The 27931-nt window shown below is 54.6% G+C and overlaps 1 protein-coding gene across 1 annotated transcript; it reads right to left on the minus strand.

Moving 5' to 3' along the window:
- Nucleotides 1-16: 16 nt before the first annotated feature.
- Nucleotides 17-27914, minus strand: hdac6 (histone deacetylase 6). Its single transcript, XM_069183645.1, has 29 exons — nucleotides 27799-27914; nucleotides 26927-27044; nucleotides 24279-24404; nucleotides 23698-23783; nucleotides 23089-23173; nucleotides 22568-22608; nucleotides 21490-21586; nucleotides 20373-20470; nucleotides 19917-20021; nucleotides 19125-19193; nucleotides 18661-18787; nucleotides 18458-18523; nucleotides 17729-17788; nucleotides 17196-17285; nucleotides 16714-16820; nucleotides 15842-15909; nucleotides 14107-14254; nucleotides 12919-13047; nucleotides 12527-12695; nucleotides 12303-12436; nucleotides 8967-9035; nucleotides 7689-7887; nucleotides 6322-6471; nucleotides 5510-5684; nucleotides 4775-5226; nucleotides 3957-4082; nucleotides 3161-3307; nucleotides 2347-2475; nucleotides 17-1552 (listed from the first exon to the last, which is right to left on the minus strand). Exons 2-29 carry the CDS (start codon nucleotides 27008-27010, stop codon nucleotides 1484-1486), a joined length of 3405 nt encoding a protein of 1134 aa, XP_069039746.1. The 5' UTR covers nucleotides 27011-27044; nucleotides 27799-27914; the 3' UTR covers nucleotides 17-1483.
- Nucleotides 27915-27931: the final 17 nt, after the last annotated feature.

The raw sequence follows: 27931 nt of genomic DNA on the forward strand, positions 1-27931 counted from the left end.
AAGATCAAAATCAGAATAAGGTCAACCTCCTTTTTAATACTGGGTGAACCACAGTGACATAAATCAGCACCTCAACAGGCGTGTGGTACAAAGGTTATACCTCCCATTACAAAATCGGCACCTAGCTTACACAGTGATTTTCTTTTCATAAACGACAGCAAATAAAAAAAGACCCCGAGACCCCGTGTGGGACAGTTAACGCTTGGCGAGGTAGGCAGACTAATCCGAGGCACTGCTGTTGGTCTTCAGCTGTGGTCCGGGTCTCTTTCGGGAAGATAACAGGAAGAAAAACAAGCTCCCTGCTCTAACGAGGCTGTGTCTGTAAATACCAGAGCTTGACCGAACACTGGCCGCGCGCCCCGGGAAACACACAGGCCCGTCTCGGTCTCCTGCTGCGATTTGTTCAGTCGGTAGATAACCAGTGTCGGAGACAGGCGGCTCCCAGTTTTAAAGGCAGGAACGCTAGCCGGTAGGAGCCACAGGAAATGAAGAGTCCACAGTCTGTCTGCTGGTGGTGGACGACACCCCCAAAGCCTGGGTCCCGTATTTCCCCCAGCGGGAGGGGATGGGTGGTGGAGGGGGCAAGGGGGGTGCCGCTATGTTCCCACACTCCCCCGCGCCACACCGAGGAGTTCCAGCGCGATTCACAGGACAGACTGCCCCCACTGGACCCACGAACGGCTTCCCAGCAGCTCTCAACAGGAAAATAGAAAAAGTGCGAGTCCCCAGCCCACACACCACAGCAGGGGGGGGCTGTTTAAGCAGCGACACCGAGAGGGGAACAAAATCAAAGCTGCACATCGGCCGGAAGTGGAAAAGGAAGATCTGTTGTGTTCGGTTTGGGAGGGATCCAGGAAATTAATTAGCGGTCATTCAGTACACACGACATTATAATAGGATTTATAATTATAGCAATAACATTAAAAACACTGATAATTCCACGACCCCAGTCTCTGCATAGAGTAGGCGCCACTCACTCATTCACACCAGAAGAAACTCACTGCTTAAAACCAGATAAAATCAGCGCTGGTGCTGCAGGCACCTCGGTGACTGTGGTGGGGCTGACGTGTGCACAGCCCCTCCTGGATTGAATTAAAAACAAGGCAGGGTCTGTCCAGCTGTCCCACAGCCCTCCCAGAAACACGGCTGCCTTTCTACACGAGCAGCTGCAGCAGGTCCACCAACACGGCGTGTTGGAGCATGCTGGGTTTGGTGCTTGGTGTTGTGCCTCTGGGGCGATGGCTCTGTGTCGGGGCAGTTCCGTTCCCCCTGTTTCGACCCAGGCTTCGGGTCTGGGTGCAGCTGCCCCAGCAAAGGGCAGGCAGTGCAGCTGGACACACTCCATGGGGGAACGAGACAGCTGGTGCAGACGGAGGTTCACGCAGTAACTCGTCTCCTCTCACTCACGATCGCTCAGTCACCCCCCACTCTCACACTCTCTCTCGGCCCCCTCCCCGTCCACCCGCCGCCGTCCCGCCAGGATTCACTCCGTCCGGGGAATTCCCTCGCCGAACTTGGCGCAGTGAGCCGCGTTCCGGGCCTCGTGCAGCACCTGGGGGAGACAGCAGGGGGCGTGAGAGAGCCGGGGGGGCCACGCTGCGGCGTCGGCCGACTGGCGAGCTTCGGGCCCGAGGGACAGCCTGACCGAGGCTGGGCACGGGGTGCAAGAGAAGACGGGGAATCCCGAGGATCTGGCTGTGCAGACCCCACACCTAAACCTGAACAACACCTAAACCAGAAGCTTTTAACACGCCAACCATCTAGAAGATTGCACGAGGAAAACAGAGGGAGTGAGATGGCGAAGAGAGGACAGCATGCGCTTGACCGGGCTTGTGAGATGGTGACAGCCGAAAACAGAACAGCCTTCTGCAAGATGGACAGCTTGGGAGACACAAACGAGGTGCTCCTTCTCCGGGCGTCTCCTGCCCTGCAGGGGGACAAGCTGGCTCCTGCTCTCAAGGCTGGGGCGTCAGGTGTGGATTCTCACCGCGCGCCAGTGTGTTAATGATTGTACCGCCGCTGTGTGTCTAGAGCGCTGGGGTGTGAAGATGTGCTGGGCGGGTGCTGTCTATCCTTGGCTCTCTGCTGTACGCTGCCCTCGCCCAGAGTATGAGCTCACCAAGCCCCAGTTCACGCAGCTCGGTGGCACGGCAGTGAAGTACTGACTGAGTAACTGGTTGGCTGAATGAATGAAGTAACGAACGAAGGAAAGGAGGAAGGATGGAACGAAGGAACGCTGAGACAGAGGTCGAAATCTCTTTCATTTCTCAGCCGGACACGAAATGCCAGCCCCTCTGCCCCCGCGCCAGCCCAAGAGCAGCCCACCCCCCCCGGACGGCCCCCTACCTCGTTGTGCACATAGGCCTCGCAGTTGTAGCACCAGACGGACAGGTCGGCGAAGCTCAGCACCAGCGCGTGCCCCGATGCCAGCCCGTGCGCCACCATGTGCCCGCTGACGTATCGGCCGCAGAGCACCTGTCGCGGGGGGCAGGGGGAGACAGCACCTGAGCGCCGCGCACGGGCCGACCCCCTCGGCTCCCGGCGCCGCTCGCGCGCGGCTTCAAACCGCCACAGGGGGCGCCAGCGCGCAGGCAGGTATGCAGACACCCTTCCGGGAGCCTCTGTCTGCTCCCGCCCCCCCCCCCTCCTGACCAAGGCCTGCTCTGCGCCTGCAGCAGCTCCTGACGGACAGACACCTCGCACCCTGGTCGCTGCAGGTCTCGTGGGATAGAAGCGTCAGCTCGCGGTCGCGGGATTGTTATTGCTACGGGCCCCTCGGACCCGGGCTTAAGGGTTAAGGGGGCTGTAACAGTGTAACAGGGGGAGGAGCCGCGGCGAACAGGGGTAAGAGTCGAAGCCGGGAGGCACCAGTGGGAGGATGGCGAAAACCGAAAGAAAGTCTCACGGGCTCCAGTCTGGAGGAAGAGAACAACCTGCCTCACACTCGCTCCACACTCCCCTCCGGGACTGTCGCCGGAAGGGTCTCCCCCTGCGGGGTCGCTCGCCCCTCCGGGGACGTGCTTGGTGCGTCTTAAAGGGCCCTCACATCCTGAATCAGCCGGGACAGCCGTGGTTGCCAAGGCAACGCGTCGCCTTTAATCCCCCGTGTTCTGGCCCAGGGTCTCACACAAGCCCGGCGGCGGGGGGGGGGGCTTCGTACCTGGTGGCAGGTGAGGCAGAGCCAGTTCTCGATCCCGGCGCCGCAGTCCTCACAGGGCCGCAGCACGTCGATGCCCCCCGCAGGGAGGGGCCGCACCCCCTCCAGGTGGGGGCACCAGGGCAGGGGCTCCACCACGAACATCGAGGCCTGAAGGCAAGAGCACGCAGGAGAGTCAGGCCTCAGGAGCAGGCCACTCCTGGGAGGCAGCAGAGCACAATACTGTCCCCGTCCCCCTATATCTGACACCCCAGTCCCCCCAAACTCTACACCCCAGTCCCCCTATATCTGACACCCCAGTCCCCCTATATCTGACACTCCAGTCCCCCCAAACTCTACACACCCATCCCCCTATATCTGACACCCCAGTCCCCCCAAACTCTACACCCCCGTCCCCCTATATCTGACACCCCAGCACCCCCAAACTCTACACACCCATCCCCCTATATCTGACACCCCAGTCCCCCCAAACTCTACACCCCCGTCCCCCTATATCTGACACCCCAGCACCCCTAAACTCTACACCCCAGTCCCCCCATATCTGACACCCCAGTCCCCCAAACTCTACACCCCAGTCCCCCCAAACTCTACACCCCAGTCCCCCTATATCTGACACCCCAGTCCCCCCAAACTCTACACACCCGTCCCCCTATACCCGACACCCCAGCACCCCTAAACTTTACATACCACTCGCCCTGTATCCAATACCCCAGTCCCCTGACAGCCCATTACACCCCGAACCCCAGAACTCCTACACCCCGAACCCTAGTCCCCCGACACCTATGGTCGGACGTCCTACCCCTGCGACGCCCTGATCCGGGCAGAAGACCTCGCAGACCACCTGACTCGACCCGCCACAGGCCCCCTCCAGCCCCGCCTCCTGGTCACCCTCGGCAACGGGCCCGGGGGGGAGCCGGGTGGCCCCCTGGAACAGAAAGGAGACGGAGAGAGAGGGCTTATACCAGGCAACACTCACCACAAACTGCTTTTTCAAAGTCAGAGCCAAGGACCACCCAAGGAAAACCCACTCAGATCCTTGTTAATGCTCGAGTCAAGAACAGAACTGGGACCTGAACTCCAGTCACGCTCAAGGTTTGCTTAAGAGAGCATCGTGGGTAAGGACACAAGACAAGGCATGTAAACCGTTTAAACCAGAGCCTGTAATATCATTCAACCAAAAACAGCAAAAAGCATGTATTTGAAGGAACAGCAGTGAATATACAGAAAGGAACGCATCTATCTGGCTTAGGCAGGCAATCTGTTGATTTTTAACGTGGATGTTACAAAACAAAGGATTTATTTTAACCCAGACTCGCTGAAATAGGGATCAATTAACTAGAATAAAGCACCACCTTTGCTAGCACTGTACTGAGATTTCCTCCAGATTAAGTGTTGTTACTCCAAGTTCGATTACAAAGGCAGACATGGCATTTAAACTATGTTTTTGGTCTTCGTCACTATGATTTATACAACAGTGCGACGCTAAAACAAATCTGTGACAGATCAAACCAGCCTTCAATGGGAGCCTGCTTTGTATCAAGCAGATATTTTCTACAGGGTACGGTAAGCTTGAAGCAAAATATGCCTGATGAGTGTCACATTCCCTCTCAGACCCACCTCCACTTCACACGTTTCCACCTTCAGGACCAGATCCCCACTCTCTCTTCCTTCAGTCGGCTCTAGGGTGGGCTGGGGTGCAGCGTCTGACCTTTCACCTCCAGCACCGATGACATCACTGCTCTCTAGGGGGGCGGGCTTCGCCTTCCTCCTGGCCCCACCCACAGGCAGGGAGGCTGGGCTCGGATTGGCTGGGGAGGAGGAGGGCGTGTCCAGGTCCAGCATCAGCAGACCCTGTGTGATGTCCTGCACCCCTCTGCCCTTCTCCTCACTTCCTCGCTCAGGGGGCGACACGGGCGCAGCACCCTGCTCCGGGGTGGCAGGCTGTGACCCCAGGCGTGGACTCCTGCGAGGAGTCGCTGCCTGTCCCGGCGACCTCTTGCCCTTCTGCTCTGCAGAGCGGCGACTCTGCTGTTTCAGGGAGGGCAGAGAAGCTCGCAGGGTCTCTGGGACTGTAGGGAAAAGCCGAGCAGGGAATCAACTCCGTGGGCATTTTGCTGGCAGCTCTCTGAACATCTTGAATGTTTAACGGTGCTGAGCGTTTCATTAAAGGTTATTCATTGCGCCGTGCACTGGGAGGCTGGCCATTACAACCAATTAAAATCAAATCGAATTCAATAAAACTGAATTAAATATCGTTTCACGGTCTCCCAGGTGCGAGCGACCTCTGATTTTCTATGGGTTTCCAAACGGGTCGGCTCCGATCCGGCGCGGAGCGAGCCAGCGGGGACTTACGCTGTATTTTCAGGCCGCTCCAGTAGGGGGCGTGAGCGCGCAGCACGCGGTTGATGGTCCTGGCCGCGCTGGGGTGCGGGGGTGGCAGGCCGGCCAGCGGCGGGAGGCCGTCCCCCAGGAGGGCACTCGTGCACGAGGCCATGGACTCGGAGATGGAGTTCAGGTTGTAGCCGCCCTGAGAGGGACGGGAAGAGACAGCTGGGTAAGGAGCTGCCCTGCGGATCCGACGTCATCCAGGGCCAGAGGGAGAACTGTGGCAGCACGGGTGGGGGGGGGGGTCGGGCCTTATAAGTCGCCCTGATATCTGTTTGCTGCCCCACACTGACTTTGTGAAGATACTGGGGACGGATCGTTCAACGTTCCCCGAGTTCGAGGACGTCGTTGTCGTCTCTGGAACTCTCTCCCCAAGGATATCAGAGAGTCACCTTCTCTGAACTCCTTCAAATCCAGACTCCAAACCTTCTTCAGAAGAAGAACCTTTACTGAACTGGCTCTGTTCTTTACCCCTCTGCTCCTATTATTATTATAAATAAATGTATATTATTATAAATATTCCTAAAAAACAAAAAAAGTGTCGTTTCGCTCGGCTCGATGTGCATTACAATGATTTTCAGAAAAGACTGGCGTCGCCCCAGCCCGCTGCCCACACTCCTGGGACAGGCTCTGGTTGCCACAATCCCTACCAGGTCTGCTGAAAACGGGCGGATGGAGATCAGAAAACTGGCGACCAATTCTGCCCCTGCTAGTGGCAGAAGGCGGGGCTCGAACCCAGAGCCAGCTCTCACGATCAAGAGTCGGTGTGTGGCCCTCACCTCCAGGATGACCAGCACCCTCCCGCCCGCCAGGCTCATCAGCAGGTGGGTCATGTGGGCGTAGCACTCAGGGGTCACCTGGTACCCCCCCAGGGGATCACCCCGCGCTGCATCAAACCCGGCTGACACCAGGACCAGTTCCGGGTCGAACTGAGCGCGGAGAGAGAGAGAGAAAAACACAGTTACCAACGGAAACAGATCACCACTACTGCACTGTGAAGCACAAACACACACATGTTCCCACCTCTGCAGAGTAGAAGCCACTTTTCAAATGAGCTTTATTTGATAGGACTTTTTTAAAAAAAAACCAAACACACACAATGAACTTCTTAACTGCATCTGAATCTGCTGGGTCAGCCTTTACACTACAGCAGGAGTGATATTTCAGAAGCTGTTTTCCAAAGGAGAGACTAGAGGGCAAACTTGTGGAACTGACACAGAGTCCGAAGGCGTCCAGCAGAGCAGAGCCTTCAGTAGTGAAGACGGCACTGCAAAGTTAGTACAGAACAAGCCCCTGCCTGAAACGAGGGCAGCAGCAGAAGAGGAGAGCTCCCTTCTGAGATTGAGACAAACACCAAGAAAATCTACTGGGGATTCAGGTCGTTGGCCAGAATGCTGACTAATCCGAGGCAAATCCTTCATCTCCCCCTGTGTGCCGTCTCCGGCATCGTACCCCCTGGAAAAACACACAACCGGCTTAAAAGAGGAGGTGACTAGACTAAATTCATACTGAAAAAATCTCATCTTGTTTTTTGGCTGAGCCCCCCTTACTCAAGCCCCACGGGTGTGTTAAAATCCACCAGAAGCTAGGCTTTAGGTTTTGAATTAAAAAAAAAAAAAGGGGGCGAGGCGGTGGCTCTGTGGCTAAGGATCTGCGCCTGTGACTGGAAGGTTGCTGGTTCGTATCCTGTGGCCGGCAGAGGAATCCTACTCTGTTGGGCCCCTGAGCAAGGCCCTTCACCCCAGCTGCTCCAGGGGCGCCGTACAATGGCAGACCCTGCGCTCTGACCCCAAGCTTCTCCCTGTCTGTGTGTCTGTGTCTCCATGGAGAAAAGCTGGGGTATGCGAAAAGATGAATTCCTAATGCAAGAAATTGTACAGGGCTAATAAAGAAACATTATTATTATTACATTATTATAAAAGGAAAGATTCAGAGGGGATTCAGAGGCTGCCAGTCTCCCAAGCCCTCAAAAAAACATTTTTCATCGCAATACATCCGGGTGGGGGGGGGAGGGCTAAACAAGGGGTATGAGCATCCTGAATCTTCACAATCGTCCAAAAGCCCGATAGCGCGGGCGGCACTCGGACTCGTGCGCGTGGCGGGGGGTCGGGGTCGGGGTCGTGCTGCATGTGTCTGTCTGACTGACCTGCCGAGCGATGGGCATGACGACCCAGTGGAAGGCTGCAAGGTACTCTGGGTCTCCCATCTTGGCCCCGCCCCCGCTCCAGGGGATGTTGACGTTGTAGCCCCGCCCAGGCCCCAGGCCCACCCGGTCGCAGTCCGCGTCCTCCGAGGAGGGGAAGAACAGCCCGTCGTCGTAGCGATGCAGGGAGATGTACAGGACGCTGGGCGAGACGTGGAGGGGTAGAAGGGAGGAAGAGGAGGAAAAAGGGTGGAAATCAGACACCGGCGACAACAGACGACGGAGAGAGAGAGAACGAAACACCCTGCTAAAAATATTGGGGATGAGCGCAATCTGGTCTGTTTCTTTTGTTACATAAATTTGGAATCTCCAAACGTTTTCGTTATTACCACCCATTTGGAGCCATCAGCGGTGTGTTTTTCACTCAGCCACCACCCCCGAGACCTATCGCAGGGGAGACTGAGGAAGCGTTAACGAGGGAGCTCCAGGATTAGAGGCCGACTCCTCTGTCCCGCCCACCTTCCAGCCTCTCTTCTGTGAGCACATCACAGGCGGCTCCACCCCCCGCTGGCGGATCAGCTCTGATTGGAGGAGAGGTGTGTCCCCGACAGCACCGCCTCCTGCATGAAGAATCAGCTCTGATTGGAGGAGAGGCGTGTCCCCGACAGCACCGCCTCTCTAATGAAGACTCGCCAGCAGCTATATCACCCTGCAACTCATAACTGGCAACTGACTAAAGCTCAGCAGGTAATTGTGACATCCTGTCTAAATTTCCCCCCTGGCCTTTACCAATCATGGCCTCCTAATAACCCCCCTCTCTGAACTGGGTTCATCACTCTGCTCTCCTCCCCACTGAGAGCTGGTGTGTGGAGAGAGTACTGGTGCATCATCCAGGTGGGGCTGCACACTGGTGGTGAAGGGGATCCCCATTACCTGTATGGTTGGTTTGAGTGGAGTTTCCAGAAAAGCGCTATATACTATAAGTATAAGGAATTAAATAATAATAATATTAATATGGTGGGTTAAATGGTGAGTGTGTTTGCGTCTGTCTGCTCTGTGATGGACTAGAGTCCTGTCCAGGGCGTTCCCTGCCTTGCCCCTGTTGCATGCTGGGATAGACTTGGGCTGCCCCGGGACCCTGAGCTGGAAGAAGGATAAGAAAACGGATGGATGGACGGATGATTGTGATGGGTAAACAGGGAGTCTGCCCCTCAGAGTGGCAGAAACTAGAAACTAAAGGCTGCAACACCCCATCTGATGTAGAGCTCCCCTCTACAATACCTGCGATCCTCCTCGAAGATGTGCTGGGTCCCGTTGCCGTGGTGAACGTCCCAGTCCAGTATGAGCACCCTGTGGGTGACAAGGGAACAGGGGGTGATTTCACATTTGGGGAAAAATCCTGCCTGCACACTACTGCACAGCTGCATTTAAGATCAGATCACTTTATTGGCCCTATACAATTTCTTGCATTAGGAATTCGTCTTTCGCAGACCCCAGCTTGCTCTGCAGGAGACACACAGACACACAGACAGGGAGAGAAGCTGGGGGTCAGAGGGCAGGGTCAGCTATCGTACAGCGGCCCTGGAGCAGTTGGGGATAAGGGCCTTGCTCAGGGGCCCAACGGAGTAGGACAGCTATACCCCTAAGTTCTCACTGATCTACTGTATCTGTGTGCTGTGTCTCCTGGCGCAGTGATGTTGACCCACTGTGCTGTGTCTCCCGGTGCAGTGATGTACTGTGCTGTGCCTCCTGGCGCAGTGATGTTGACCCACTGTGCTGTGCCTCCTGGTGCAGTGATGTACTGTGCTGTGCCTCCTGGTGCAGTGATGTTGACCCACTGTGCTGTGTCTCCTGGTGCAGTGATGTACTGTGCTGTGCCTCCTGGCGCAGTGATGTACTGTGCTGTGCCTCCTGGGGCAGTGATGTTGAGCCACTGTACTGTGTCTCCTGGTGCAGTGATGTTGACCCACTGTACTGTGTCTCCTGGTGCAGTGATGTACTGTTCTGTGTCTCCTGGTGCAGTGATGTACTGTGCTGTGCCTCCTGGCGCAGTGATGTTGACCCACTGTGCTGTGCCTCCTGGCGCAGTGATGTACTGTGCTGTGCCTCCTGGTGCAGTGATGTTGACCCACTGTGCTGTGCCTCCTGGTGCAGTGATGTTGACCCACTGTGCTGTGCCTCCTGGTGCAGTGATGTTGACCCACTGTGCTGTGCCTCCTGGCGCAGTGATGTACTGTGCTGTGCCTCCTGGCGCAGTGATGTTGACCCACTGTGCTGTGCCTCCTGGCGCAGTGATGTACTGTGCTGTGCCTCCAGGTGCAGTGATGTACTGTGCTGTGTCTCCTGGTGCAGTGATGTACTGTGCTGTGCCTCCTGGTGCAGTGATGTTGACCCACTGTGCTGTGCCTCCTGGTGCAGTGATGTACTGTGCTGTGCCTCCTGGTGCAGTGATGTTGACCCACTGTGCTGTGTCTCCTGGTGCAGTGATGTACTGTGCTGTGCCTCCTGGTGCAGTGATGTACTGTGCTGTGTCTCCTGGTGCAGTGATGTACTGTGCTGTGCCTCCTGGCGCAGTGATGTTGACCCACTGTGCTGTGCCTCCTGGTGCAGTGATGTACTGTGCTGTGCCTCCTGGTGCAGTGATGTTGACCCACTGTGCTGTGCCTCCTGGTGCAGTGATGTACTGTGCTGTGCCTCCAGGTGCAGTGATGTACTGTGCTGTGCCTTCTGGTGCAGTGATGTTGACCCACTGTGCTGTGCCTCCTGGTGCAGTGATGTACTGTGCTGTGCCTCCTGGTGCAGTGATGTTGACCCACTGTGCTGTGCCTCCTGGTGCAGTGATGTTGACCCACTGTGCTGTGCCTCCTGGTGCAGTGATGTTGACCCACTGTGCTGTGTCTCCTGGTGCAGTGATGTACTGTGCTGTGTCTCCTGGTGCAGTGATGTACTGTGCTGTGCCTTCTGGTGCAGTGATGTTGACCCACTGTGCTGTGCCTCCTGGTGCAGTGATGTACTGTGCTGTGTCTCCTGGTGCAGTGATGTACTGTGCTGTGTCTCCTGGTGCAGTGATGTACTGTGCTGTGCCTCCTGGTGCAGTGATGTTGACCCACTGTGCTGTGCCTCCTGGTGCAGTGATGTACTGTGCTGTGTCTCCTGGTGCAGTGATGTACTGTGCTGTGCCTCCTGGTGCAGTGATGTACTGTGCTGTGCCTCCTGGTGCAGTGATGTACTGTGCTGTGTCTCCTGGTGCAGTGATGTTGACCCACTGTGCTGTGCCTCCTGGTGCAGTGATGTACTGTGCTGTGCCTCCTGGTGCAGTGATGTTGACACACTGTGCTGTGCCTCCTGGTGCAGTGATGTGCAGTGATGTACTGTGCTGTGCCTCCTGGTGCAGTGATGTACTGTGCTGTGCCTCCTGGTGCAGTGATGTACTGTGCTGTGCCTCCTGGTGCAGTGATGTACTGTGCTGTGCCTCCTGGTGCAGTGATGTTGACCCACTGTGCTGTGCCTCCTGGTGCAGTGATGTACTGTGCTGTGCCTCCTGGTGCAGTGATGTTGACCCACTGTGCTGTGTCTCCTGGTGCAGTGATGTACTGTGCTGTGCCTCCTGGTGCAGTGATGTACTGTGCTGTGCCTCCTGGCGCAGTGATGTTGACCCACTGTGCTGTGCCTCCTGGTGCAGTGATGTACTGTGCTGTGCCTCCAGGTGCAGTGATGTACTGTGCTGTGTCTCCTGGTGCAGTGATGTACTGTGCTGTGCCTCCTGGTGCAGTGATGTTGACCCACTGTGCTGTGCCTCCTGGTGCAGTGATGTTGACCCACTGTGCTGTGCCTCCTGGTGCAGTGATGTTGACCCACTGTGCTGTGTCTCCTGGTGCAGTGATGTACTGTGCTGTGTCTCCTGGTGCAGTGATGTACTGTGCTGTGCCTCCTGGTGCAGTGATGTTGACCCACTGTGCTGTGCCTCCTGGTGCAGTGATGTACTGTGCTGTGTCTCCTGGTGCAGTGATGTACTGTGCTGTGCCTCCTGGTGCAGTGATGTTGACCCACTGTGCTGTGCCTCCTGGTGCAGTGATGTACTGTGCTGTGCCTCCTGGTGCAGTGATGTACTGTGCTGTGTCTCCTGGTGCAGTGATGTACTGTGCTGTGCCTCCTGGTGCAGTGATGTTGACCCACTGTGCTGTGCCTCCTGGTGCAGTGATGTACTGTGCTGTGTCTCCTGGTGCAGTGATGTACTGTGCTGTGCCTCCTGGTGCAGTGATGTTGACCCACTGTGCTGTGCCTCCTGGTGCAGTGATGTACTGTGCTGTGCCTCCTGGTGCAGTGATGTACTGTGCTGTGTCTCCTGGTGCAGTGATGTACTGTGCTGTGCCTCCTGGTGCAGTGATGTTGACCCACTGTGCTGTGCCTCCTGGTGCAGTGATGTACTGTGCTGTGTCTCCTGGTGCAGTGATGTACTGTGCTGTGCCTCCTGGTGCAGTGATGTACTGTGCTGTGCCTCCTGGCGCAGTGATGTACTGTGCTGTGTCTCCTGGCGCAGTGATGTACTGTGCTGTGTCTCCTGGCGCAGTGATGTTGACCCACTGTGCCCCCTGCCCCGCGCCCCAGGGGACCCACCTGAGCGGCCTGCCGGAGAGCTTCTGGGCGAATCGAGCCGTCAGCGCGGCGTTGTTGAAGAAGCAGAACCCGCAGGCAGAGCCCCTCTCCGCGTGGTGCCCGGGGGGGCGGACTATGGCCACCGCGTTCCTCACCTGACAGACACACACGCACACACACACCGGTGAAACCCGCGGACACACAGGAAGGACGCGGCGCACGCGCGCGGGGCCCGGCGCGCTCACCTGCCCGGCCAGGACGGCCTGCGCGGCGCTGAAGCTCGCCCCCGCGGCCAGCCGCGCGCTGCCCCAGCTCTCGGCGCTGATGTAGATGGAGTTGTACTCCGCCCCCAGCCGGTGCAGCTCCCGCGGCTTCATGCCCTGCGTCGACCTGATGGTGGCGATGTGCTTCGAGCTGGCGAGACCGCGACAACAGGGACAAGCGATTATACGCGTTTGGGCCGAACAAAAGGACAGGGGCAGCAGAAGAAAGTGGGAACGGGCCGGCCTTGTACGGGAAGAGACACTGCAGGCAAGGCTTCGGAGAGACACCTTCAGCCTCTGTGGTCTCAGCCTGTCTCCCCCCGTCAGCCTGACCTGATGGTTTGTTCCAGTACAACCCTCTCCCCCCCCCGTACCTGTGACACATGGCGAGTTCCTCCTCGGTGGCATGGCGGGCTGGTATCCGATGGCAACGGGACAGCAGCCCCAGGTCCTGGTGACGGGAGAAGATCCGGAATATCCTCTGGGGGAGCTCCGGGTGGTGGCTGGGAGCACGCGGACATCCACACCCCAACCGCAGCATGGAACAACAAAGCCACACATAAGGAGCTCATAAAGAAAATTAAAAAAAAAAAAACAACAGATCATCGAGCATCCTTCGTGAAAGAAAATACGCAGAAACAGCACTGATCGATCCTGGGAAATATTATGGATTTGTAAAGAAAACATGAAAAAACAACATTGTACAGCCCAAGAAGCCTTGTTTCTTAATAATATGCACGCGTTCAACAAGTATTAATTCTCACAGATGGCCAAACAGCCATTAGAAGAAGAGGCAGAGGAACAGGTAAAGGTTTATTCCACAAACGTTTCGGCTATGGAGCCTTCTTCGGGTGTGTACACAGCTGAAACGTTGCGTTTCCTTTCTTCTCTTTCCAGCCTGGAATAAACCTTTACCTGTTCCTCTGCGCCTGCCCACGCAGCTGCCCACCTGGACTGCATCAGAAGAGGATGTTAAACCGGTCCAGCTGAGCCTGTGATCGGCTCGTTTCGCTCGTTAAGCTCTGAGGTGGAATGAAGCCCTGCAGGCACAGTGGCCGCCCAGGACCAGGAGCCCCCTCCAGGGGAAGACTTGAAGGCTCAGAAACACAAGTCGTTGATCTACGTGTTAAGTGGAAGCCGGTGGATTGAAAATGACTGAAAACAGGCAGGGTCCGGATGTGCTTTCACATGGCATCGCCCTTCACTGAGGTGGACATCCCAAGAACACACCGACAATACTGATTATCCGTCTTGCAGGACTCAAGACATATAAACGAATATGAAGGAGTCCATCTGGCCCAGTTACCTCGTTTGGCTACTCTCAGCTTATTGAACTGAGGATCTCGACCAGACATTTCTTGAAAGAATCCAGGGAATCGGCTTCAAAAACGTGGGCTGGGCGGCTTGCTCCACACTCCCACACCTCTTAGCGTAAAGAAGCACCTGCTAGCTGTCCCAAACGTTTCGCACCCAGTCAAAAGCGTTGGGCACTTATGGGCTGACGATCTCTCGAAACCCTAGAGGCTCTCCAAAGCAGAAGAGGTCGGGAACAAGGGGCTGACCTGTCCCACATGTTGTGATGCTCCATCATCCTCTCGTCGTACACCAGCCCCGTGACCATCGGGGGGCGCTCTTCCCCCTCCTGGCCCACACTGGCCTCTGGCGGCACAGACGGGGCATCGGGATCGCCCGCCGGAATGGGCCCGCCCTCTGAGCAAACACAGAATTAGCCCCGGGCCACATGCAGCCTGGCAGGCGATCAACTAGTCAAATAAAGGAAGCCAGCATCAAATATGAAAGCAAAACACCGAGCACTGAGAAGGGAGTGGAAAGGGTTAACAAGACAGGCTTGTTCATTTTAAAGGCCGGGAATTTGGAAAAAGAGCCTTTATTTCACTCGGCTAAAGAAAAACATGAGGCGATGTTTCAAAGGCAGCTATCGGTGTTATTGACAGGTTTTCACCAAATCCAGCACACGTTCACAAAGGGCAGCCACCAACGTTCTGTCATTCTGACTGGACAGTCCATGAACACCACTGGCTAAGTTTTCACTTCCTCGTGCAGCTGTGCTGCTGGAATCGTGCAGCTCGAGGGGACGAGTCTCAGCTCCTGGGACCAGTCCCCAGAAAAGCCCAGCGGCGCCCGAGCGACTGGCCCTGCGAGCGGCTCGGCGGAACTCAGACGCATTCGACAATTTAAATACCAAATCCCTTCATTTATATCCCGCGCTTTTAACGGCACATCCCGATATTCCGTTTGCCTTCTTTATTGCCTCCCCCACAGCGCCTGGAAGATGCAAACGGCGTGTCGACATCAAGACCCCAGTCATCCCCATCAGCACCTTCTTTAGGGTCAGTGCTTCCCGGTTTATGTCTTGGTTTCCTACCTGAAACTAACACACTGCACCCGTCTACACTAAATATCATCGGCCAGCTGGCCGCCCAGTTCTAAATTCAGTGTAAATGTCAGAACGTCTTTTGCAGCTTCCACAGTGCTTGTGCTAACCCTCTTGGCTGGTGAGCTGCAACTTCAGAATCCACAGCAGATGACGGATATCAATTTGGGAAGAGCAATACTCCAATTACAGATCTCTGCAATACACCAATAATTACATCAAAAAATTACGCATTTACTGCTTATCTGTTCCCTGTTTCCTGTCTATGAACCAATTCTTAAACCCAATAACTGTATTACGGTGAATATCTATCTTTTATGATAAAAGACTTCTGATATCTAAACATTATATACTCTGTCGGAGCCACTGAACTCTAACAATTTACTAAAGCAAGACCTGCCTTTTCTAAACCCAAACTGACTATCCGTGCATCTTCCAAAACAGTGACTTCAACACCGGTGTCTTGCAGAATTTCCCCAGCCTCTGGTCGGAACCAATCAAGCAGTTAGAAGGTACTGCTGGTGGATCTAGCAGAACAAGCTTTCAACAGCCACTGCGGTGGGACCCTCCCTGCAGCAGCAAGGAAAGCAGAGCTGTAGTTTCTGCCTGAGGGGTGGCAGTGGGACCCCTTGAGGGCTAGCCATGAAACTTAGAAAATTTTAAACATCTTTTTACATGGCATCTTCTCAAAGCCCTTTATAGGGAAATTTAAAAAAAAGTTTTAACCATGGAAACAGTAACAAAGACTGGAGGTGACAAAATTTGCACAAAGGAACAGAAGGGTTTAGAAGGACAATAAAAGTCCTTCGGAGGAGAAAGGCTTTGAGTGCAGAAGAAACAGGAAAAAGAAAGCACCCTGCCGAGCTCCAGGAAGAGAGGGCGAGAGACCCTGGCGCACTCACCCAGGACCTGCAGGCAGCTCCAGGACGGGTAATGCACAGCGATGGTCTGGGAGAGGGACCGCAGGGCGCTGGAACACACAGAGAACACGCTACAGACACAGCCAGCACACACAGGCACACGGGGGGCGCTGCACACCCTCAACGGCGTGCACGAAACCGTCGTCTCCACGTTTGTCCGCTGAAACCCACCCTCCCCCCGTGCGGAGTGCTACAGCACGATACTGGGACCAGTGCTGGAGTAGCACACGAGTCTCTGGAGGCGGGCAGGTGGCCGAAGCCCTACTCTCACCCCGGAGCCGGAAACGGAAGAGACAGAGATGGAGATATTATCCTTCTTCCGAGGGGTGAGCTGCGAGATTCCGCCATGCAACGCTTTTAGCTGCTACTAAGAAAACTCTCTCGAGAAAATGGTTCACTGAAGAACTCCCAACATCGGGACACTGGATCAATGTTGCGAAGGAGATTTATATGAAGGAAAAGATCACCTTTCCTCTTAGGTTACAAGCAGAAAGGTTTAGCAAATGCTGACAAGCCTGGACTGGGGACGTGGCCCCACTGAGACCTCATTTTGTTCTGTGAAAGTGGACCAAACAGAGTACTGGCTAGATTGTTGGTTATCTCTTGCGTTTTTGCTGATTATATTTCTAGATGTAACCCCCCATCCATGCTGGCGTAATGTTGATAGTTAATCATATAAAAAAATAATACAAGCAAAAAATGAAAGATCAAAGTTGTAAATGATTTGACTTTGCACAGTACGGTTTACGTTGTGTTTGTGAATTATTTCGTCATTAAATACAAAGTTTAAAAAAAAAAAGATTCCACCACCTCGAGCCATAGAGGATGACCTCGCCTGATCTCAGACCCCTTACCTGTCACAGGGGGCTCCAGGAGGGGCCAGTCTGGGACAGGGGTCTCCAAGGAGACTGCGCAGACACGCACACGCGCCCTCCGCTGTGGACTGCAGGTTATAACCCCCCTGAGCAACACAGAAGCAGGGTGGAAATGCTCAGGACCATCAGGAACGGGTGAGAGATTATAGGGGTGAACAGAAAAACAACATCTGTAACATCTGTAAACCCCCCCACAATCCCTAGACGCAAAAACACACCTGAACACCTTTGCATGACTACTTGCGTGCAAATTTTCAGGTCTCTTTTTGCACAAAAATGCAAACAAGAAAAGGACAAGGGTGCCAAAACTTGCCCCCAGGTGCTACATTCAAAATTCATCATTTGCAATTTTCACCACTGTTTAATGGCTGGAACAGCCGCCCCCCCCCCCCGACGATGGCTCCCAGAGACAAGCCCCACAGTTTCTGGATTCCTGGGGGCCGGTCTGTGTTCTCTCTCACCTCCAGGGCCAGCAGCACCCTGCCCTGGGCCAGCCCCTGCAGCAGGTGAGTCAGCACGGAGAAGCACTGAGGGCTGGCTGCCATCCCGCCCTGAAACACAGAGCACCCGTCAGAGCACAGCGCTGCGGGGCACCGGGCGGCACCCTGCTACCTGGGCACGCAGCCGGAGAGCTGGAGCAGACCAGAACTGGGGAGCGTTGAGAGGGAACATTATAAAGTACCGAAGAGCTTCAGTCACGCAGGGATTTTGGAAGAGATACTCAAAGCAGAGATGTCAATAGACATGTTAACTTGCAGCTAAGCAAACTGTCGGCCCAGATATTCTTCCCAGTTGAACAGGACAAGCTAAGGAACAAATTAAGATGAGGCTTATCTCAGACTTCATGCTAGCAGCGCATCTGGTAAGCAGGTTTCGGAATTGCAAACCATCAACTGCTTTCACTCAGAACCTTTCTTAGGGGAACACAGAGCCCATTAAAAGCAGAGGAAAGCAGTTCTTTATTCTTCAGTTTGTCACAGGGAGTGTCGCTTACCTTGGGATCCCCGATCACAGCGTCGAACCCAGCTGCGACCAGCACAAGCTGTGGCTGGAACTGCACACAAAGCAAAGGGCTGTTAGGGACCGTCTGCAAAGTACTGCACAAACTTTAGTTAGAAAAAGAAAAACCCATGCAGAAGGACTTCAGAGACCACAGTCACTGTGTGGTTTGAGCCACACCAGGATGTTGGAGGTGCCGGTCTGGCCTTCCCCGTTCCTGCTTTCAAATAGTCTAGGTGTAAAGTCTGGTGATGCATTAATTCCATTCATTCTGAGTCAGCCAGGCAACTGGATCCTGTAGCTTGGAACCTGCTGGCCTGTTCTGCGGTACAAACCCTCATTTGATCCATCTATTTGTTTTCTAACCTCTTTATCTAATACAGAGTCGCAATCCCAGAAGACAACACGCACAAGGGCAGGGCACACCTTGGACAGGACGCCCGGTCCATCGCGGGGCGCACACACACACACAGACAGACACACACACTCGCACCAGGAGCCCATGAACCTCCTAGCATGTCTGGGGACTGCGGGAGGAAACCCACGCAAACACTGGTAGGACGCGCGATCTCCATGCCGACAGCAACCCGGCAAACGAGCCCGGACCCCCCCGTGCTGTGAAGAAGCAACGCTATCCTCTGCACCACCTTGCCACCCCCCCCATCTAACTCCTCCCCCGTCACGGGGGGGGAAAGGCATGCAGACGAAAGGGAGGCGCACTTACCTCGTAGGCCACAGGCAGCAGCAGCTGCTGGAAGGCGGCGATGTAATCGGCATCTTTCATCCCCACCTAGGGAGGAAAGGGCGAGAGGGGACTGTCACGAGAACACGGCTAACCTCTCTGCCAACCGGAGGCCACTGTATAAAATTCACCCCCGTGTCGCGGGCACTGGGGGCTACCGGCCCTGCCCACAAGGGGGCGCTCACCTGGTTCCAGGACACGTTGATGTTGTACCCTCGCCCCGCCCCCGTCCCCGCGGCAGTACCGCCCGAGTCCACCAGGTGGGGCCAGAAGCGCCCGTCTTCATAGCGATGCACTGAGAAATACAGCACACTGTAGGGCAGGCACAGAAAAAAGACGGGGGTTACAGAAGACACCCACAGAATGCTATCTGCTCCAGGGAGGCCCAAGAGGCCCGAGACCTACAACAACGACACAGACACAGCAATGACGCAGTCAGGTATGCTTACCGAATGGCTTAACTTCTCAATCTCCCCCATAGCACAGAGCTCCGGCCAAGCTCCACCATTCCTTAATCCTCTTATTAATGCCATGTGCAGCCCCTCACCTGAAACGGCTCACCTGGCCAGAATGATCCAGTACCCGACACTCCAGCCTCAAGCCCGTGAACCTTCCCCTCACCCCGGGATCCCAGTGCGTGCTCACAAACCTGGGATCCTCCTGGAATATGTACTGGATTCCCTGGCCGTGGTGCACATCCCAGTCCACGATCAGGATGCTGTGAGAGAGAGAGAGAGAGAGGATGTTTTAAATGCAGCTATTAGTCTTGAGGTCTCCCGGGCTCCAGCAGGTGTGCAGGGCTGATGGTGAGGGACACACCCCTCCTCCGTTCAGAACTGATTGCTCATCAGGGGGTGGTGCTGGTGGTGAGGGACACACCCCTCCTCCAATCAGAGCTGATTACCCAGCAGGGGGTGGTGCTGTTGACGAGGGACCCGCCCCTCCTCCAATCAGAGCTGATTATCCAGCAGGGGGTGGTGCTGTTGACGAGGGACCCGCCCCTCCTCCAATCAGAGCTGAGCCTCCAGCAGGGAGAATTACTGCCCATGATACGTTAAAAGACTGGCTGGAAGGTGGGAGGGTCACTCCACCAGGAGTCGGCCCACAGTTACTTATTCTCCCATATGTGAGACTACGGGGTTTCCAGCCATACGTAACACACAGCTCGCGACTGCAGCTCGGCTGGGTGCAAGACAAGCTGTTTATACCAACTCCATGTGCTGTCCCGCGCCGCCTCGCACTCCGACGCTGCCAATCACTCGCATTCCCACCCGCGGGGCTGGGCCGTGCCCCTGGGGTCAGCGGCGACAAGGGTGCCGGGGCAGGCAGAGCGAGCACGCGCGCCAACACACCCGGGCCCAAGCGCACAGACCAGCGCTCAGCAAACCAAAACACCCCCCCCACCCCCCCCGGGGGGGGGCGTCCGTGTCCGAGCCCTTACCGCTCCAGCCCGTGCCTCTCCCGGGCGTACCGGGCCGCGATCGCCACGCTGTTGAACATAGAGTAGCCGTTCATCCTGTCCACGTGCGCGTGGTGCCCCGGAGGTCTAGGAGAAAACCCCAAATCAAAACTAGCAGAACTCACGCCACACCAAATAAAAAGAGAGAAAGAAAAAGAACGGATGACAAAGGAACAGGTAGGCACGCGCAGCGCAGCTTGTCTATGGCATAGTTTATCAGCATGTATGCAGTGTGTGGTTTGTATGGTAAATCAGCTATTAGTGCAGTTATATAGCTTTCAGCCACAGCGGGTGATGTTTTGCACCTTTCTGCCAGTAAAATCTACTCGTGCCCCTCGTCTCAGAACAAAGCTCCCCACAAGCCCGCAAACAACCCAATTTAATATCACCTCCTGGTCAGGGGCTACAGTTTAATGTCACTTCCTGGTCAGGGGTTACCTGGCAACAGAGAATCCATTCCTGAGCCGCGACGCCATCACCTCGTCGACGAGCTGCAGCAGCGACCCCGCCGCCAGCTGGGCGCAGCGGAACGACTCCTGCGGACAGACAGGGCGGCGCCGTCAGGGGAGGAACAGACCCAGAAGGGCTCAGCCCAGGGCCTCCCTGGTCCCAGAGAGCCTCAGGTTATAGGGCACCGCCCAATCCAATCAGGCCTTGAGCAAGTCAGCAGTTTAACTGGAGACTCGTTCAATTCATTTACAGATCACGTGGAACAAGAATCTTGAAGACTCTTCGGCACTGAACTGAACAAACTACTTGTTTGACTGATTCGTAACGGCTAAGTCTTCCTAATCTTCAAACGCCAGGTGCTTTTATCGTATTTCCTGAAGTCCTATATGTGAAACGTGAGAGTGCTTCGCAGGGTTGAAATTCGCCCAGTTTAGCTGCTATCGGTCTCTCCAGGTCCACCACAGCCCCCGATACAGTCTCCTGCAGTATCCTAGACAGCTCTGTCCCTTTCCCATCATTCCACAGTGCTCCAGAAACTGTCCTTGAGGTTATCCCATCTGGGAGTCTCCCAGATCACTCAGCCAAGTCCGTTACAAACCGCCTTCAGTGTACAGCCCTTTGGCGAGGTTGTTTTCCCTGAAAGGTGCTATTTAAAATCAAAATTTGTTTGACGGAGGATAAGATCACTTCATTGGCCCTATACAATTTCTTGCATGAGGAATTTGTCTTTTCGCAAATGGCTGATTCTGCGCTCCTCAGCTTCTCTCCCAGTCTGTGTGTCTCATGGAGAGCAAGCTGGGGAGCGCAGAATCAGCCATTTGTACAGCGCCCCTGGAGCAGCTGGGGTGAAGGGCCTTGCTCAGGGGCCCAACGGAGTAGGATTCCTCTGCTCGCCACAGGATTTGAACCAGCAACCTACCAGCCACAGGCACAGATTCTTAGCCACAGTGCCAAACTAACACTGGTGAACTACTTGTTAAGCCTCCGAAGAGCAACAGCAAAGCCTTTTCCTTCCCAAATACTCTAGGATGTTAGAGCCGGAGACTGGGCTGTTCCCGAGCCCAGCAGAGAGCAAACAGGAGCCCCTTCTCTAGGCCGGACTCACGGGGTGAATGTAGACGGAGTCGTAGGTGTCGGACAGCGTCTTCAGCTCCTCCTGGCTCATCGTCTGGGTGGACTTCATCAGCTCCACGTACTCCTTACTGCACAGGGAACACACCCACGGGTGATCGCACGGTATCCACACTATGACAGGTACTGCCACAGACAGAGACAGCACTACCGCTGGACTCCACCTGAAACACTGTTTGTCAGGACAGGGGGGTCTCAAGGGTTCGGTGCAGAGAAGCACCACGAGCAGCCAAACACCCCTACAGCCACGTCTAGGCCTATACCGTCGCACAACCCATAAGCCTTACACGATCACTACAGTACTAATGCACTGATTTTAAGGTAATTAAAATAACATTAACCAAGTGCAACAAACAGTGATCATAACCTTTGTCCAGCAGGCTGCCTGCCTGTCTGCCTGTCTGCCTGCCTGCCTGTCTGCCTGTCTGCCTGTCTGCCTGTCTGCCTGTCTGTCTGCCTGCCTGCTATAATCAGGCCCCACTGCAGTGAAACGGGCAATAAATCTGCCTGTAAGCCTGTAAGGTCGTGTCCAGCCCGTCGTGCCCTCTCCTCCCACACGGGAGCGAGTGGCTCTTTCATGGCCTTTGGCTCAGTTCCATCCCTCCCCGCTCTATTTCTGTACGAGACCCCCCCACCCCACCCCACCCCCCAGGCCCGACCCAATCGCGAGTAAGCGAACATGTGAATTTCACATCCGCCCATGCCAAGACCCTGCTGTACACGGCGGGGAGGCAGGCGAGGAACTGCAGGACCGGCCAGTAAGAGTCCGAGACCAGAGTCCAGTGCTTCCCTGCCACCCCGTCTGTCAGAGTCCTGCCTCCAGCACAGACAGGAATTCCTCCCATCAGTATTACTGACAATAATCTACAGCCGGCACAACCCTGGTTGATATCTGACCGAGGTTCCGGCCACATCCTTCCTCAGGTGGCAACACTTGGGCAGAGTATCAACCCCCCCCACACTAAACACTCCGGCTCGCTGCTCCCCTCCAGCGAACATGGACGAGGAGGTGTCGGAGTCCAGCGGGGCGGCGGGAAAGAGGCGGGCCTCACGCGTGCACCAGCAGGAGCTCCTGGTCCGTGGCGGCCCGCGGCTGCAAGAGAGGGACAGGGTGAGAATCCCAGCTCCGGCACCGCCCCCATCCCGGCGCGGATCATAGGAACGAGGGCTGATCGTCTTTGGGTTCGGGTGTAGATTGGAGGGGGGGGGGGGCGGCGCCGTGGAGCGGCGGTTCGTACTCCTGATCCGCTGCACTGTGGTCCCGGGTTCGACTCCTGGGTCAATACCTGTGTGGGGTTTGTATGTTCTCCCTTCCGCCCCACCGTCCCAAAACATTTTAATAGATGAATTAGCTTCAGGTGGGAGTGTGTGTCTGAACCCTCACGTCTATGCTTCCCCTGTGTGGACCAGTCGTTACATTTCTCTCTGTAACGACTGCGGTACAGCACGCGCAGCGACCGCATAGCGAACAAAGAGCCGCAGATTCCCTGGGCAGATCTCTGGGGCCCCAAACCCGAAGCCCTGGCGGCATTCTGCTGTCGGAGGACCGCGCCCTGCGTGGTTTGTCCCTCACCTCGACCCGTACACAGCGGGACACCAGCCCTTCCTGCTGGGCCTTCTCCATGATGGTGCTCACTCTCGCAGGACACTCCACGTGACTGCAAACAGCGGGAGATTTATAGAAAAAGAAAATGACAAATTTCACAATTCAGATGTGCTTGTCCTAAATGGGTTTTTTTTGTATGATAACCTGCCCCCCCACCACCTGCTGAATTCAGTCCAGAAACGGTGTGCCTTTAGCCCAATTGTGTTTGACACAAGCAAGCAGAGTGTCTACCGATACACAGGCAAGCAGACAGACACCCAGGAACAGAAGAGAAACTGCAAAGCAGGGACAACCAGAAAGCAAGACAGAGAGACACACACACACACAGCTGGCAGATACAGCATGTGAAGGAAAGGACACAGAAAGACAGACGGGGAACTGAACTCTCCTCCAGACAACAGGACAGTGAGAGCAGACACAGAGACAGAGGGACACAGAAAGACAGACAGGGAACTGAACTCTCCTCCAGACAACAGGACAGTGAGAGCACACACAGAGACAGAGGGACACAGAAAGACAGACAGAGACAGTCGGGCAAGCAGCTTGTCAGACGGTCGGGTCGCTGTGGTGCCTGACCTGCTGTCCCAGAGGCAGTTGTACTGCGTGAAGATCTCGGTGAAGGCCAGGCCTGTCCCAGAGGGTCCCAGCTTGCTGCCCAGGTCCTGCGGAGACAAGTGAGCACTCTCTGCACCGACAGCAACACATGGACACACTCACTCCAGCCTCAGAGGGCCAGAGAGCTTCAGGGACTCCTGGAAAGCCTGTGGTCTGTAATCAAATCTGCCCCCGATGTACTGGGTCTCATTTACCCTCGTGTTTAAACCTCCCCGTGTTTAAACTCTGATGATCTTGGGTTCTCTAGAAATACTGCCGGGCCACAGCTCTCCAGGATGAGAGAAGATCAGTTTTACCCCATCAGGGAGGGGGTGTGATCCAGACTCCCACTGCACAGCTCCCTGAACCAGGCCCCGCTCCAGAATCGACTCAAACTGAGGTGACACACAAACGACTCCCCGCCTAGTTTTGGCTCATTGTAGACACAAAAGCCTGCAGGTCGCAGTAGAACCCGGAACAGCTCAAAGTGCCTGGCAGAAGGAGCCCACAGGATGGAAAAAAGGACAGGACGATACTGACTCCTTGCAGTAAGCTTCTCGTACCAGGTTTCTGAGCTGAGCGGTCATCTCCTCTTCTCCTCGGCTTCTGTCCATCCTTCCCTTCCTCCGCGCCTCCTGCAGAGCGGTCCTCTTACCCTGGGGCTGGCCAGACGGCTTGGAGCTCTTCTTCTGAGGGAACGAGAGACCACGAGCGGTCAGAGAGATAGCCAATCACCCCAGTAAGGGTGTATCCCCGAGCTGTCCAGTCACAGCCTGACAGGGCCAAGCTGGACCGTCCTGTGGGCCGGCCAGCGCTTCAGACAAGCCAGGATGAGACTCTCTGTGCTCAGCTAGCTCTTATCTGTCCCTAAGGACAAACCCCTTAACCCCTTGCACAAGCCATTAATCGTTGACATTTTATTAATACCAAACCACAGGACACATAATGTGACTGAGCTCGGACAGACACGGCGCAGTCTTCTTTATTATTCCGATCTTCTGTTTCACGCCTTCCGCACACGAGATCGGCTGCTGGCACCCAGACAGAATTAAAAGAGCGACAGGTAATTGCACCCAGACAAGATTAATAGACCGACAGGTAAATGGATACACAGATGAACAGAATGAGCACTGAACTAAATGTATCGAAATAAAAAAAACAAGCAGGAAAAATGAAAGGGGAAAAAAGTCAAATGAAGCTGAAAAAATGCAAAGAAAAAGAAAAGACTGAACAGAGTTGGATGGCTGACCGAAGTGCAGGGCTGGTATCTCCGCTGGTCCGCAGGCGGTACAGGGCGAGAGCAGAGTGTGGAGTGTGGAGCCAGATCACAGCGTCTTTAAACAGCTCCGTCTCAGACACACACCTGAGCTACACGCCCCTGCCCCTCCGGCTTAGTGCACCACAGCCAAATGACATTTAAAAATTAACACAGCTACAGCGCCGAGGGCTATGACTGGCACCGTGCCCAGTGACGCACTGGTGCTCTGGTGCAGCTGGTGCAGGGCTGGACCTGGCCTCAGCTCCACCCTCAGTGCAGTGCTGCCACTGCAGGAGAGGATCAGAGAGGTCACAAAGTCCGGTCCCACATTAGCAATACGGACAAGCAGTCTGCCCCACGATCTCCTCTCTGTGTCCAAGAGAAACCCGCTCCTGCTCTCAGTGCCTGAATCTCCTGCTCAAGTACGCTGGGGTCGAAGTGGAAACCTCACCCCATCAAAGAGCCCTGATATAATGTAATTACAACGTAAAATGTAACTGACATGACATAAACACATCAACTTTAGGTGCATTACTTGCCTTTACCAAAGGAGAGAAATGAGGAGGAATGCCGGCGTTACTGTGTCCGGTTACTAATTGATCCCAGGATCTCATCCAGCTGTTCTCTAAAAGAACCCACAGTATCGGCTTCAACCACACGGCACGCGAGAAAGCGCACTGGAGCCCTTCTCGTGCAGAAGCCCGAAAGCTATTTTTACATGACTAGACCACTGTGCCGTCTTTTTTCAACCGTGGAGCATCCCCACGGAACACTGTTCTTTCTAAACGCAAACACCAGCCCTCGTGTGTCCCCTACAGAAACTATGAAACCATGGCATAGGTATCAGATAGCCTGGGGGGGAGAAAGACGTCACTGGATCCAAGCGACAAACACAATCTGACAAGATACTGTATTCATTATTGTAAACCTATACGTTATGAGATTGTAGGAAACGATTTCTACAAGGGTAGAAACCAGGAGATTCTCTAGCATTTCCAAATTCTGGGAAAAAGGCAAGTCCGGCACCTGTGTCAGCGAGAAACAGCATTCAATCCTTAAATCTTTCTCAGGGGCTTTGCGTGGAAAGGGGTCAAGCTCTCAGCCACCTGTACTTTGTGCAGCCTTCATTCCTGGGCCTCGTGCACCCCCTGCCCTCTCCACCTGCTCCGCCTTCACACACTCCCTCTCCGGCAGAGCTCCGTCCTGGAGTTACCTGGGCCTGCCTCCCGGGCCAGACGTGGCTCGGCCACCAGGTCTCGGGGCAGAGTGCCTCTACAGCAGCGGAGCGTTTAATGAGCAAGCGTCTGGAAGGGCAGAGCTATCCATCAGCCAGGGTCGGGCAGGGGCACAGGGGAGAGCCAATGAGAGGGGCTCACACAGACACGCCCCCACACAGTCCCCTGCTAGCCACCTCCCTCAGTTTGACCTTCACATTCTAATTGTCATCGGAATTAATTAGTAACTGTGCACTCTACACAGCCCTGTCTCACCACAATGAGAAACTGCAGAGTAGCCGTTACATGATCAAGCACAAAACTCCCCATCCATGACGGGAACACTATACTGTAAAAAGGCGCTGTCCTTCGGATGAGACGTAAAGCCGAGGTCCTGAGTTTTTTTGGTTATTAAAAATCCCAGGACGTTTCTTGAAGAGATCGGGTGTAAACCTGGCGTCCTGGCCAAATTTCCCCCTGGCCTTTACCAATCATGGCCTTCTAATAACCCCCCTCTCTGAACTGGCTTCATCACTCTGCTCTCCTCCCCTCTGAGAGCTGCTGTGTGGGGAGTGGACTGGCGCACTGGTGGGGGTGGAAGGGATCCCCATTACCTGTAAAGCTCTTTGAGTGAAGTGTCAAGAAAAGCGCTATATAAACACTGTGTGAGAAATTATTAAGAGAATGATGGGCTCCCCTGAGTTACACCTCTTCCTCAGACTGTGCCACGCCCACCTACCTTGGATGAGGAGCCTGGTGACTTGGGGGAGTGGGAGGAGCCTCGACGAGACCCCGCCTCCTCGGGATTGGGTATGGAATCCATGCTGGGACAAACTTCCTCAGGCACTGGTTAAAGACTGCAGAGCATTTAAAAGTATTTATACAGGGTTTTCATTCAGCAGCTCACGTACTGACACTGATGACTCATAGGGGGTCATTTCTGCGTGGGTTGTATAACAGTTTGTAGTTTGTAGTTTCTAGTTTCTGAGGCAAAGCATGGATTTCCTTTCCTATAGTTGCATGACAGTCTGTGAGTTTAGCTAAAAAACAAAAACTTATTTATTATTTCAACATTACGCTCCCACCAGAAAATAAACATTCTGAAAGATTCCCAGAGTTTGAATTACACTGTCTGGCCACGTTACAAAAGAACCGAACATAAAGTTCACTCAACGGCAGCACAAGTGACTCTTCCTACTGAATTAATAACTTGAATATGTCTGTAGAATTCTTCTCAAATTCGTTACTGTAAGGCGGAACACAAAAGCGCTCGATCTTAAACAGTCCAGTCCGGGGTGTTACTGCTGTACTCATTTACTACTGTAGCCAAAGCCACACGAGTTTTAAAATAATTAAAAATAGATTGAAATTGCGGCTAATAGCCACATATTTACGTGCATGTTGTAACCCAAATAAAGACAATCATCAATAACAGTATTCGAAAAGAAACTGTAACGGCTAAGTGGGAAGTTAATTAAGCTACTTCAAGTGGACCTTTTCTGAACTGACTGCACATTTTAGTTCTCGATTTGTCGCCAAGAGAGACATTTTCTATTACGCTCCTACGGAAAAGCCGAAACAGTGTACTGTTTTATAGTTTGAATTGCTTACAGGTGTGCTTTCTTCAAATCGCAGATGAACTGTCGAGATGCTTCAATCTTCATTCAAAAGTCGCTGCGCTCAGCCGCTCTCCATCCTCAGACAGACACCCACCGGGGCGCAGGCTGATGACGTCACACCACCC

Source organism: Lepisosteus oculatus, chromosome 2 (genome assembly GCF_040954835.1).
Source record: "Lepisosteus oculatus isolate fLepOcu1 chromosome 2, fLepOcu1.hap2, whole genome shotgun sequence".
Taxonomy (NCBI): Eukaryota; Metazoa; Chordata; class Actinopteri; order Semionotiformes; family Lepisosteidae; genus Lepisosteus; species Lepisosteus oculatus.

Coding starts and splice junctions, on each gene's coding strand:
- hdac6 (XM_069183645.1), bottom strand. CDS start 27,010: ATGGATTCCATACCCAATCCCGAGGAGGCGGGGTCTCGTCGAGGCTCC. Junction 18,788..19,124: donor ATATTCCAGGAGGATCCCAG/GTTTGTGAGCAC, acceptor CCTGCCCTACAG/TGTGCTGTATTTCTCAGTGC. Junction 12,696..12,918: donor GAACTCGCCATGTGTCACAG/GTACGGGGGGGG, acceptor CGGTCTCGCCAG/CTCGAAGCACATCGCCACCA.